This window comes from Gymnoscopelus braueri (assembly GCF_963280865.1).
Source record: "Gymnoscopelus braueri genome assembly, chromosome: 22".
Classification (NCBI taxonomy): domain Eukaryota; kingdom Metazoa; phylum Chordata; class Actinopteri; order Myctophiformes; family Myctophidae; genus Gymnoscopelus; species Gymnoscopelus braueri.
This window is the reverse complement of record NC_137624.1, coordinates 13,902,177-13,916,824: the sequence shown is the minus strand read 5'-3', so window position 1 is coordinate 13,916,824 and position 14,648 is coordinate 13,902,177. Positions and strand designations below refer to the sequence as shown.

The window sequence follows — 14,648 nt, the reverse complement described above, 5'->3', positions numbered from 1 at the left end:
ATAGACTTTCAACAACACAAAACGAGAAAGGGCGTGCAAAAGACCTGGCTATCGAGCTCAGGCTTATTAGCATGACTGGTAACGTGTCGTGCTGGCGAGTGGGAGTTTCGGGTTCAATCCCAGCTCACTGCTTCCCTAAATATGCATGGATCCGGTGTTTATAAATTCTAGTAAATTCCGATCATCTCATAAGAGGTGACAGAGCCAACTGTCAGATGTCCTGAAGCAGTCCACTCTAAATACAACGTTTGAATATATTTATGCATTAAATTACATCTACAAGCTTAAGAGGCGTTGTGAGCTTGTAGATCTGCTATTTTAAAAATATATTTATACATATTAAACTTGGGAAATGGGACATTCTGCGTCCTTTTTAAAATATATATATTTAGGGGCTTTTTTGCCTCTATTTGGACAGGACAATAGACGGACAGTAAAAGGGGAGAGAGACACAGTAAAGGTCGTCGGTACTAGGAGTCGAACCCGCGACAGCTATCATGCTGGATTCCCAAATTGTGTGATATACGCCTAGACCGCTAGGCTAGTGGACGAACCATATGGAAAGCCGTTACTTTTGGTAGTTTAATTTTTTTTCATATACATTTATATCTTGCAGACGTCAGCTGTGACTTTGTGAGGGGAACTGGGGTCTTACGTCCTTTAGTTAACTTGGCTTGCTTAATATTTTTATCAGATGATCAGATCAGAGATCATTCGTGAGAGTACAGTACAATTTGTAAACTTCGGGTTCATGCATAGAGGACGCTCACCCTACCCCAAAAAAAAAGATCTGCAAGCTGTCGTTACGCACCGGCCGGCCGCAATATATATATATATATATATATATATATATATATATATATATATATATATATATATATATATATATATATATATATATATATATATATATATATATATATATATATGTGTGTGTGTGTGTATATATATATATATATATATATATATATATATATATATATATATATATATATATATATATATATATATATATATATATATATATATATATATATATATATATATATATATATATATATGTGTATATATATATATATATATATATATATATATATATATATATATATATATATATGTGTATATATATATATATATATACATACATATACATATACATAAATTAAATGTGTGTGTGTGTGTGTGTGTGTGTGTGTGTGTGTGTGTGTGTGTGTGTGTGTGTGTGTGTGTGTGTGTGTGTGTGTGTGTGGTCGGTCGGTCTTTTCATAGATCTATTTCGCTACGGGGTGTTACTACCGCCCCAGGGCGCTAGTAACAAAATGCTTCGTAGGAGAGCACTGCAGGGCTACGCCTCTCGCAGAAGTAGGAGGAGAGTAGGATACGCCATTCTGTCTCCCAAATGTAGTTTTAGCAGAAACGTAACGCCATGGACGTGGGAAGCGATTGCACGTTGGGCAGAACCAGCTGCTACTAATGAGGGTAGAGCGTTGGTTTCGCCGGGTCCCAGGCTCTTACGCAGGCTGCGTAGGCAGCGCATGAGCTGAAATCTACGTGGCTGCTATGGTACTGCGCAGATTGTGTGGACACACGTAAGACCCGTCGTAGAACCTGCGCAGATGCTCAACGCAGCATCTCTACGAATCTCGTTGGGAAACGCGGCCATTGTCTACTCCTCATGTTGTGTACTGTGATCTCTGTCACTACCAACCCCTTCCTACAACCACCTGTCTCCTCTGATAGACCTGAGAGTCAACAGCCACTTCTTTTCACCCTGATAGGGACGAGTTTCACCAGTGCAGAATGATGTTCATGCTTTCTCACCCAGATCCCCTTCCTGCAGAACAGGCACCCTGACTAACCAATAGGATTCTCTAGCGCAGTGACAAAGAACACAGTCCCCTGCAAGATTCCCAGGCCTCTGTGGTGTGGGGCCAGTGTTTTACCATGTACACCACCCAGATGCCCAGATTCGTATTGTTTTTTTAATTTCCTGAACTAACACCTGCCAAGGAATGTGCTGGCCCAATAATCGCCTACTCAAGTTGAGAAGAATACCTGCGCGGGCAAATGGCCCAAGCCGAACATTAATCCAGAGTTTGATTCCTGTGCTGTTGATGAGTCAAACCTACCCTAAAGCTTAGGGAATAGAATGCTCACGAGGTTCGACATAGGATCTATTAATCAAGTTAATTATAGGCTATCCCCAAAGGAGAGAATTATTGTTCTTATGAGGTTCTAATCTAACAAGCCTTTCCGTCCTGGTATCGTGTAGCCACGTATAATATTCACCCAAAAGAAAATGTCTCCACTACATCACAGAGCAGCTATGCCAGCTTTATTCAGAAGTGCACTGTCCAAATATGAACGAATTTAAAGCAACGACGTGAGAGGCGGAGAACCAAATCAATTGAGTGACGATGAACATGATGGCGGTGTGTAGCGGTGGTGCATTACAACGGTGGCTCACGTCTGTTTCCAATGGAAGACGAGCAGCTGCTGTATGCCGTTGCGTGTCCCACGCCACTCTTCGTCTGGTGGTCCAGGCAGCATGCCTTGCATGGCCGGGACTGTGCACACACACACACACACACAGCACCTCATCAGGGCTCCGAGTGGCCAGATTTGAGCTCTCTCTAGTAGGAAATGGAGCATTTGGGGGGCTCATGGACAGACAAGCCAACAAAAAAATACCAATGTCAGTCACATGGGCATTGATTTTTTTTTTTTACAACATTGAACAAAGTACTGACTGAATACAGTATGATGGTTTACTAACTTATGAGATGTCATCTTCCAACAGGAAACCCCATTTTCATGTATTTATTGATTAATTCATTGAACCGGTTTTAAAAGGGAGTAATTAATACCCCAGTGACCATTACTCCTCTGCCAGCCCTCATCTATCCTCCACGCCAGCCCCTCACCTCCTGATGCAGAGCCATCGAGAGGCTGAGAGAACTTGTGTGATTAGCATGGTCATCATGGGTGGATTCAAGTAACACCACTTAACCAATACTTCCTAAATGTTTTGGAAAATAGCAGATCTACAAGCTCACAATGCGTCGTGATGCATTGCTATCTTGTAAATCCGAGCTTGTAGGGCCTATAATGATATGCCCAAAATCGGGATGCCAGGGTTAACCACTTGATCTAGAGCGAAAACGGAAAAATCACTACTATAGAGCCCTGAGGGACTCCGCTCAACCAAATACAGGGTTAAAGTGGTCAGAAGAAACTAGTCATGTGACCTGATGCACTGTGGGGCCAGTGCTGGCCTGGATTGATTTGTCATGCTATTTGTTTTGTGTTGCGTATTCTGTTATCAGAAATCTTATCTAATCTCCCATACACTCTACCCCTTTGGCATGTTGAAATTCACACCACACTGCCCCTGCCTCCCTCCTCTCAAATGTCATCCCATCACTGATCTCCCAGTTGCATCTCACTCGACATGCATAGCATACAATGCTGTCTGTCATCTTATAAAATATACAGTAGCAGCTTTTGGAACCGCCATCTTTACAGATATCCTTGCACACGGTGAACCTGCACATAAATCTTACACCATCGTCCCCCTCCATCTCTTGTTAAAGGCAGCTTTAGTGCAGCTGTCATGGCCTCACAAACCTTTTGTATCGTTTTTTCCACGCTCCATCCCATTCCCCTGAGTGTGGGGTGAATTTCCATTATACCATGATATCGGGTATAATGAATTTCAATGGCTTTAATAATGACTTGTTTTGATGTTACCTCCTTGATCTGCATACTTGCCTCTTGGAAGCTTCTCTACCCTTTTTCATAACTGCCTGGCTTTGGATGTGGTGTTTGCTTTGCTAGTTTTGCTATGCTATATTCGCACTTTCTTAGTTGGCTTTATTCGCCTAAGGATCTTTTTAAAGTATAACGATCTAACAGCAAGTGGATGGATATTTATTTCTTTATTTTTCTTTTCTCCCCTCTATGCAGCCCTCTTCCTCTCTAGAGACTCAGGATGTAAGAATACCTTAATATGAGCTTTTTGCACACAAACACCCAGTTATTGTGCTGTGCTGTAGATACAGAACTGAGAGTAGCTGTGGGGCACTCTGGCGGAATGAGGGAGGGAGGGCATTAATTAAAAATGTCATCTTGTAAGGCTACGGTTTAACTGAAAGAAAAATCGATATTATATTATGTTTTTTGACAGGGATATGCAATATTTTCCCCCAGAGCTTTTGACCAGGGTTGGAACCGTATGCACAGAAGTAGAGTCTAGTGAATTTGACTTTTGTAATGTCCTTGTTTTTGGCACATTGACTGTTTCTGTTGATGCTTTTTTCCTCCTGTGAGAGCTGTTGTGTGCTGGGGTAAAGGGGATGCAGTTGTATGCTTGCAGTGTGTGCAGGCGAGAGTGAGTGTGTTAAGTAGGATATTGTGGATGGTTAAATCAGTGTAGTGCAGGTATCACCCACTGACATCCTTTACTGGTCATCACTCCAACCATTCCAATGCATTTCTATAGAGGTCTGGGGGGTGTTTGGATGTGCCAATGCATTGCTGGGGGTATCTCCATCTTGTACGGTCCTAGCGTGATAAAAACATATTGTACAAAAGTGCAGATAACTGACTTGCCTAAACGGAGCCTTCATGACAGATGGACCCAACTACATTATCCACTATCACATCTAGCAGGCTTTATCGCTTTCTTTTCTCCCCATTTGAACTTCTTACACACAAAAAACAACAACAATGTAGTCATTCTAATGGAAACCTCCCTCAAAGTCATTGGGTTGGCGGGTGGTGGTACAGGAGGTGGAGGTGGTGGTGGTTATCATAGTGGGGAAGAGAGAGAATGGAAAACAAGGTTATCACCCCAGCTGCAGGACCATGAATAATTCTTCTACATATATTTATTTTAGGATAGAAAAAGTGGTAGAGCAGAACCCGACCCCAAAAAGAAAGCCTCTTTTAGGTCCATCAGTACCAACCTGGCTTCCAGCATCAAGAGACGTAGGTCCTCCAAAGACACCACGGTAAGAAGACGAAGAAGCGACATCTTCCCTTATTTACTCTTCCCCTCCTCTCTGCTTCTTCCTTCCCTCTGTCTCTTCGTTCACTTTTCTCTCTCCTTATCTTCTTTGAACCTCTGTCCTCTCTTGCCTACATACACATCCCCATCTCCGACTTGCGAGAGAGAGACTCAACCATCTCCGCTCCACCCATTCCACATGGCTCTGCAGCCTCGGCCACTTGTCTGTCAGTTCACCATCGATCAGCCATCCCAGTCAGCATCTGTAGGCCAGTGCCCTCTACAGGCCAGGGGACTTCAGTGCAGGAGGGCAAGACCAGGCCAGGAGCTGGACTCTATAATTCATACATAGACCTATAAATCAGCCATTGCAGGCTGTGGGCAGAGCCAGGGCCAGCTTTTGGGGTTGAATGGATTCTTAGGGGGCATGGTGTCAGAGGAGGGGGGCCACACAGTAAGCGGTCTGCCAGTGGTGTTTATGTTGGGCTGTTATTCCGTGCGCCTGGTTTGAACGTGGATGTTCTTGGCGGTTGTGTCCCTTAGATGTTGTGATATCTATGTGTGTGTGTGTGAGCGCGTTTGTGCGCGTGTGTGTGCGTGTGTGTGTGTGTGTGTACACACACATGCATATGTGTGTGCGTTTGTGTATATTTGTGTTTTTGTGTCCTGTCATTTTGATTGCTCGATACTTTATATCCATCTTTTCTTATTGCTTTAATCCTGCACTTCCTCTTGTGTTGTTTGGTTCTTCTTGTTGGTTCGCTTTTGGTTGGAAAGCATGCGCCAGTGTTTTTGTCATTTTCAGACGTGTTGCCGACGGTAGTCTCGTCCTTTCGATAACAAACTAATATGAGTGTGTTTTACCAACATGTCTATTTCAGGATTGTGCTCATGGATCTCGATTATAGGTTTCCTTTTGCTTTCACCATGTTTTGTTCTTTGTCCACTACAAATGTATTTATTTTCCAATGTCGTTGTTCTTGTCCAACTGTGCATGCCTCTTTAAGGGTCTGTTCTAAGGTGGTGAAGACAATTAGATTATTATTAGTTTTGTTTGTGTGTGTATATGTGTGTTTTGTCTTGTTTGTTTTTTTCCGTTTTGGTCTTTTAAACTACTTTGAAGCCTCAACCTCTTACTGTGTTGACACAGTTAAATCCTGAGTTCATTTAAATGAACAACCAGGATTTGTACTGTGTAGTTAAATCTATTTGATCTCAGATGTGTTTCCATAATCTGTTTGCTACAGCACAGTAATAGTGTGAGGTGTTCTCGTTCTTTCACAGTCCAGTATAAAAGGCCCACTCATTGCTGTTGCGGGCGGTTGTTTTCCACAAGGATGGAGCATTTTGACAAACCAGTGACCCGCAATTGTTTGTGCCCCAGCTGCACAGCCAGACGTAGCTGGCTGGTGACCAAATCTGACCATGGTCAGATTGAACATGGTCAGATTCACACCAAACAACAGTAAATTATAATAGCTACAGTACAATCTCTGGAGCTGGAATAGACATTGTATTATGTTCTTTTATTTTTTTGAGGTACATAATATTTGGATATGTTACTTTTTTAATATGTTTTTTTTTCTCTCTCTTTCTCTTGAGTTGACTTGTCTTTTATATGGATGTTATTTAATTTATTTATAATTTTGTTGTACAACTAAATCATCTTTGCTCTCCCCTGGAGGGGAATCATTAGAATGGGTCGAGGTTGAAGCCAAGAAGATTTGGGATCACCGTTATTACTTTGTCTGTATGAGGTTCTGGATTGTGTTGTGGAAGTTTTAGTCTTATGGCCTTCTGTGTGAAACAAAATGGCTAAAATAGATTACAAAAAAACGCACACACAGAAAAACAAGCTGCGATATAGGATTTAGTGTAACCAAAAAAAAAGATGCTCTAATGGAATCAATTTACCATCCTCAGTCTTTGACCATTATTTTTGATTTTATATAAGTGTTCTTCTTTTATATTAATGGATATCAATGGAGTGTCAGTGTCCCTCACCCACATGCCCACACTGCCCCTCTCTCCCTCTAAAAGCATGTCAATTATTGTAACTGTCATAGATACGTACATTAGACCTAGTCGTGGTACAACTAGAAACAGTCAGTCAAACATTGCAACAAAGCATTTTGTAGCAGTAGATGCCATGTAACTACACAGTAATTACGCCGTAATTACACAGTAGTTACATGTTTTATGTTTATGCATTTGTAACTCCCAAAGAGTGTACATTTAACCGAATGGTTGCATTTGTACACTCTCAAGAGTTGAATTAGCACTGGATTTTTACTGTGTAGTATTTCCGACAACTGTTATAGCGATTAGCCACTTAAACCCTGGCATCCGTATTGTGGGGAAAGCTTTTGCAGAAAATAGCAGATCGACAAGCTCACAACGCATTGCGTTGCAACTCGTTGTGAGCTTTGTCGATCGGCTATTTGCAGCTAAATATAGGGTTTAAGTGGTTAAGTAAGATGTAAGTAACCTCTTAACTGTATACTGTTAGCTGTGGTGTTGATAGAGAAGTGTCTCTCTTTCGCTGGTCCACCGGACCCCGGTAGGGCTCCGCTGTTAGTGGCCTCACTCACAGCAGGCCCTCAAGGTACAACATATGAGGACACCCGAATAGGGGCCTTATAAGCCATACGATGATGCAACTCCTGGGTCCAGAGAAATAAGGAGCAATCTGCTCTGTTTATTATAGGAAAAACAATTTTCTTTTAAGGCACTACATTGAATGAATATCGAATAACGGGTATTATTTGGATGTTGCCCCGTCAGCGAGCATGTTAGTTGCATCACAGCAGCTTATGATTCTCATATGCTTGAATGCAATGGCTGCATCAGCTTAAAACGAGAGGCACTTAAAAAAAAAGTCTTTCTGCCACTGTAGATCTTGCTTATTTGAAACGGTGAGGAAATTTTTAATGGATATCAGTAATACTTCACTGTTCTGGTTATTTTACATTCCCCTATTCTGAGTGTTTTAACACTATGTCATTACAATATTCACGTCTAATGTGGCACACCGGACATGTTTAATGTGATATCAAATCCCTTTTTTTTTTAACTTCTGTATTTTGTGACCTAAATATTTTCCAACATGTCACTGAGAGTCCTAATCCAGGTGGAGTAAGTTGGATTACGACTGACATGTTGGAAATCTTTCCGATGTTTCACAGACATAATACAGAATATGATTCAACACAACAACGCTGTTGAAGATGTGATCAAATCAGATGAAAATTTAACACAAACAAAACTTATTGCAAGATCTGTTCACGGCCATATTTATTGTACAATGGTTGAGGAGTGAGCTATTCTTTGCGTGAATGACCACAGCGGGAAAACCTCAGCATTGTACAAAATATGGCTTTCTGCTATCACACCCAAGCAGACTACATAGTCAAAAGATTTTTGGCTTACACGAAAGCAAAATCACAGTTGCCATAGCAACATGGAACTGGGATTTTTTTTCCCCTTTCTCCCTTAAGCCTGATGTATACTTTGTCACACGACAGGATCGCTCACTAAGAATAACCGATGTTCAACAATCAGTTGTTTTCAGTGAACAACGTGTACATCAGGCTTTACTCAGCACTGTCTATACACAGTTGATGCATATTTCATGCACTCTGCTTTAAGGAGAGAAGCATAGTGATTTAGGGACTGGGTGTAAGAGTCCAAGCACAGAGGCGTCATTTTAGAAAAAGAAACAACGTTAGATTGTGGCAAACAAAGTGACCACTTAAGCCCTGTTTAAAAAAATAGCAGATCTACAAGCTCACAAAACGCCACAATGTGATGCGAGCTTGTAGATCTGCTATTTTTGAAAATAAAATGTAAAAATATATTTTTTTTGAAAATGTTCACCCATAATGACAAGCCCAACATAAGTTGAACGTAGTTAAAGAATGTATGGATGCAGACGAGAAAACGCGTGTCACATGTCACCAGATGGTGGGTGTGGATTGAGATGCACTCAGCACTGAGTCAGTGCTGAATGTATTAATCTATAAAACTGTATTAATCTGCGACAACACCTTTAAGAGGTGGAGAAAACATGCATCAAATAACTGAATTTAAGGTTAAATGCGAACGTTAGGGGGTGACCGCCATCACCTGGGACCCCAAATGACGCCCCTGTCCAAGCACACAGCACTTTGAACCAGTCCACAGTGTGAAACTCGTCATTCAACTTCAACCCCATCAGTAACTACAATTCTGCATGAACACAAATGAGTTCGGTTAAATGAGCTGCCCTCTAGCCATGGTTGGAAACGATTGCCCAGTCGTGTTTATGAGGTTTTAAATGCAGCCTGTGGCCTGGTTTAAATGTGCTGTGATCTACGTATAAGTCAGTGGTATTCAATTTTGTGCCAAGGGGGTTCTGGGTCTGAATCCAAGTCGGTTTTCAACCCTGCAGTACAGCTGGTGATTTCCCTAATTAGTTACGCCTCCTCTGGTTGAAGGTATGCTAATTAATTAAATCACCGGATGGAAGGGTGGAAGGGTGAAGAGAAAAAAAGAATCAACTTCCACGGCACATGACTAAATGCCACTGTTCCAGACTCACAGGATCTTACATCTACTCCACTTTAGAAACAAGCTAACCCACCTCAAGCAGAGCTGCCTTTGCTTCACTAAAATCGGTTCCAATTTTATAAAAAGAAAAGAAAAGGTGCATGTAAAGTTATTATTTACAGTAGGCCTAGCCTGCCTGAGGAGGGTTAAAGTACCTGTCTGCTTCAGAGATTTCCACAGAAATGAAGCACAGGCGTTCTTGCCATTTTATTTTATTTTATTTTGAATGAAAACAAATTCTTACATTTGCCAAATAAAATAAAAATAAATGAAAAACATTGTCATCGCCTGTCGTTCAGGGGTGATTTGCCAGACAGTGACACAGCATTTTGTTTCTCCCCCTTCCTCCTCCCCCTCTTCTCTCTGCAGCAGTATCCACCCACTGACATCACGGGCCAACTCAACTTGTCCGACCCGTCTGTCAGCACAGTGGTGTGAGAGGGAGCGATAAGAGGGATTTGCTCCCAGAGAGAGAAAGGAGAGAGAGAGACAGACAGAGAAGAAGTCGACGGAGACGAAAAGAAGATAGAGGGACGGAGAGGAGAGAGATGAGAGTCTTCTCCCTGTTCCCTGTCATGTACTGTGCAATGGAGCTCATCGTTACTGAAGCTTCGCTGATGAGGTCTTTCACCGCCATTTGGGCGGAGCTTCGAGGACACTATGATGTCTCTGGAGGAAGTGGATAAAGACACTGACCTTTGCACCTTTAAGTGTCGGAATTAATCCGACGTTAGATGTTTCTATAGTCCTGAGCATGCATAGAACACAAATCACATCAACCGTTTCTTTCTTGTATATTCTTGAGGGGGAAACTTATTTAATCTATTTATTTATTTTTTGCTCTTATTTAGTGTTATTTACTTACAAATGGCATTGTGATGTTTAATCACTCTGGTTTTAATTAGATCTACATGATCAGTCTACTTTAGATAGACAAACAGTTTAGTTTGGGTGGTTTTGGTGGTAGTGCTGTTTTCAACATATCATTTCCTTTTTGGGACTATATGCTATACCATGGTATTATGTGTTATTTCTGAATCACAGCATATACAGTTATTCAACATGTACTGTAAGCTTAGCTATATATCAAGTATTTTTATTTAATTTTTAAGAAGCACCTGTGTTTTTGATTACATTTATTTAAACATTTTAGATTATACTTTTTAAATGAGGCAATTGCTAATAGCGGTAGTTTTACTCAAAGAATGAGAACACAAGTTTTACCAACAGATGGAGGAGTTTTATCCGTTATTTTGACATGGCGATACTGCAAATGCTCCATGAAATTCATTATAGTTACTTTGAATGCTAGTGTTTTTAACGCAGTCCGGTATTGAAAGTATAATGAATCCCTTTAAGATTTAGTTTTATTTATTATCTGTCAGACGCATTTTCTTCCTGTCCAGTGAGAATTACCTTCAAGCTTAAAGATCAACGTGAAATGTACTTAATGTCAACATAATGGTAATTACCCCCATTTACACGTTGTCTGTACAGGAATGTGCAAAAAAACTAATGCCAATCGTTGTGCGAGATAACAACAGGTCTGTATATGAGGCTTCCATCAGTAATATGCAGCCAGTTAAAGGCAGTATTTTTTAATGTAAAATCACAAGTAGATACTCTTGTCTCCTTGTCATAAGCCATACAGTATGTTTGGGAACACCCCCTCTCTCTCCCTCTCTCCTTCCACAGTCTTTCTCATGTCCAGTTTCAGCGGGGTGCATCAAAGGGCCAGGTTTTTCCAACTAACCAACACTTGATCCTTCATGTAAAACCTCCTCCCTGTGCAGCACACTGTCTGATGTACTGTGCCATTTGGGATCTTTTACATGAAGGAATCCAAGTGAGCTGATAACTTGCAGCCCATTGGTGTTGTGAGTTAGTGTACACGTCTTGGTTAGGTGCAAAAACAGGCCATTTCCCAATATCTGGAAGTGAGAAACTTCTGTTTGATTGAAAGACTATCATATCCTCTCCGGTATATGGCACTGCACAGCACTTTATGCTGAGGGGTTTCCCAAACAGTAAAAAGATGAATAAAGCTCGCACATCCAAAGTAAAGTGCCAGGTGCTGGGCAAACATAAATACTGAAAAATAACAGAGTCTGCACATTAGATCAAGCTCCAAAGGTGTTATTTATTTGAGTTACCAGCTCTTCCTCAAGTCGAAGGAATACTAGGCAAAGACACACCTACATACTGTAGCCTACCTGCACAGATAAACCGCACAGATAAAAGACAATCCTGTCTTATCTGTGCCGTTTACCACAGGGCAGTGTCTGTAATTTTTCTTGTTGGTTTCATGATGAGCATTGCGTTGCACAGTTGCACTGATTTAATTACCAGTAACTGATTGATTGACGGCTACTTTGTTGCCAGCTGGGTCGCCTGTAAACTGACCCAGTTTAGCCGTTATAGGTGTGTATTCGCCTATAATTCCTTCGTCTGAGGAAGGGCTACCAGGCTTGAAACATCACCTAGGAGGTAACTGGAATAAATAACACCTTTGGAGGTTGATCCAGTGTGCTTTCTTTTTCAGTTTCCCAAACAGTACCCATCATAATAGGTTATTGATACGTTGTATTGTCACTGCACCCAAATAATTTCAATTGAACCAGATAGCTTAATGAGTAAGATAACAACTCATGGCCTTTATTCAATTATGTCTTAATTTGAGTTATGTTTATTATCTGAAATGCAGTATCTCCAAATTAAGTTAAGTAAACACCAGACTTTTAAACAAACACACAAGTATTGAAACAAAGATATTGTTTCTGAATGTGAATTGTCGTAGTTGAACGGTTGCTTCTGATCAAGTTCTTGCTCTGGCCTATGCATGCTTAAGTGTAATTTAGTTTGGTTATGGATGCTTATTATTGCATATTATGTACAACTACTGTAACACAGCTGTCTGAAGCACTTATGTTGAATGCTATGTAAATAGAATATGGTTTCATATGGAACGGGGTCGGGGGGATTGTATCGCACTTGTTCATGACTGCAGCAGAGAATGTTTTATGCCATTGAGTCACACACACACACACACACACACACACACACACACACACACACACACACACACACACACACACACACACACACACACACACACACACACACACACACACACACACACACACACACACACTGCGATATTTGTGAGGACATCAACATTTTAGGATGACGATTTTATTATGCATTTTAAACAAGTTGGGGTCATTTTGAACCCAAAGCCGAAAGTAGCCGATCTACAAGTTCACAACGCATCGCAGCGCGATGCGTTCTGAGCTTGTAGATCTACTATTTTTGGTGAGTGACATCAGCACGCAACTAAGGCATAGCTCCAAACCTAACCCTTGATGCCTAATCCTAACTGTAATGCCATCCAGAATTCTTCCTAATTGTAAATCCAACTCTAAAGATCTTTAGCCATAAAACAACCATTTGTCCTGTGAGGACCAGGACAATGTCTGTACTTTGCTGTACTTGTTGTGGGTACATTTGGCCCTCACAAGTATAGTGATACAAGTACACACAAACACAAATGCATGCACACACACACACACACACGTGTGCGCACGCACGCACACGTGCACACGCACACGCACACGCACACGCACACGCACACACACACACACACACACACACACACACAGACACAGACACAGACACACACACACACACATAGATATCACAACATCTTCAGTAAGTTACACAATCGCCAAGGTACCTACAGTATTGCCAATTTACAACCACTCGTGTGCTTAAATTATTTCTGCACTGTACACAATAATCGCTTACAAATTGTTACACACGCACACACACACACACACACACACACACACACACACACACACACACACAAAATGAACCTGATTGGAGGATCACTTATTTTATTAACTTTTTTTTGCCTCCTCTGCTAAAGTCCCACCCGTTTACATTGACTTATGTTGTTGTTTAGATACGATTGTAAATAAAATACCTACATATTGCCAATACCAACCACTTGTGTGCTTACATGCATTATTTCTGCACAATAACCAAGGTGACCCACAGCAAAATGAGGAACAGTATAAACACTTAATTTATTTGAAAATAGCAGATTTACAAGCTCACAACGTGCTGCAACGCAACACATTGTGAGCTTGAAGATCTGCTATTTAAAAAAGAAATGAGGACAAACGTTGACCAGTCTTCTCTTATGCACAAAATATTTTCAGATGGGCCCCCCATCTGAAAATATTGTCATCATGGGGGACTGCAGCCAAATACATCAATTTGGGGGTCCTTGACATGAAAATGTTTGAGAACCACTCACCTACTGCAAATGGTCTCTGTCTGTTTGTCTGTGTCTGTGTCTGTGTCTGTGTCTGTGCTTGTGTCTCTCTCTCTCTCTCTCTCTCTCTCTCACACACACACACACACACACACACACACACACACACACACACACACACACACACACACACACACACACACGTACACACACACACACACACACACACACACACACACACACACACACACACACACACACACACACACACACACACACACACACACACACTCACGCTTACTTTTGTAAAATTGAGTACTTTTTCCACCACTGCTGGCTTCAAGTTCAAGAATTAGTAATTATTTTGTCAACAAGCTGAACGCAGTTGATTGGTTGCTGAGCTTTAGGCGTCCAACCAATGGCAAAGTGTCTCAGTCAGGTAAGTAATTTAAGGGAGGAGATTTTGGTCCTTTTCCAGGGTTGCCATGTCCGCTTATTATAAGCCACTTTGGGCTTCTTTTAAAAAAAAATATTCAACATTCTTTAAAATTGCTTCCAAGATTGTTTTGAAAATAGTAGATCTACAAGCTCAGAACACCTCGCATCGCAGGCCGTTGAGAGCTTGCCAATGTAGCCAATGTATATGTATGTACACATGGACCCCAATGGATATGCTTGTTTCTCTCTCAAAACCTGGCAACACTGTTCCTGTCAAGTTGCCTGTCTGTCTGTCAAGATTCAAGAATGTATAGTAGGAGACTAGACTACTGACAG

The 14,648-nt window shown here is 41.2% G+C and overlaps 1 protein-coding gene across 4 annotated transcripts in view; it reads left to right on the top strand.

Moving 5' to 3' along the window:
* The window catches only part of LOC308078158 (glutamate receptor ionotropic, NMDA 1), a gene marked incomplete at both ends in the record, with an annotated part of 39,760 nt that extends 29,567 nt beyond the window's left edge, over window positions 1-10,193 (top strand). For 2 of the 4 annotated variants that reach the window (XM_080419280.1, XM_080419279.1), the window contains one exon: window positions 9,965-10,193. In XM_080419280.1, coding sequence (XP_080275406.1) covers window positions 9,965-10,033 — 69 coding nt within the window. Of the gene's footprint in view, window positions 1-3,966; window positions 3,994-4,898; window positions 5,013-9,964 lie in introns of all 4 variants that reach the window. The other 2 variants (XM_080419278.1, XM_080419277.1) reach the window with 2 other exon arrangements.
* Window positions 10,194-14,648: the final 4,455 nt, after the last annotated feature.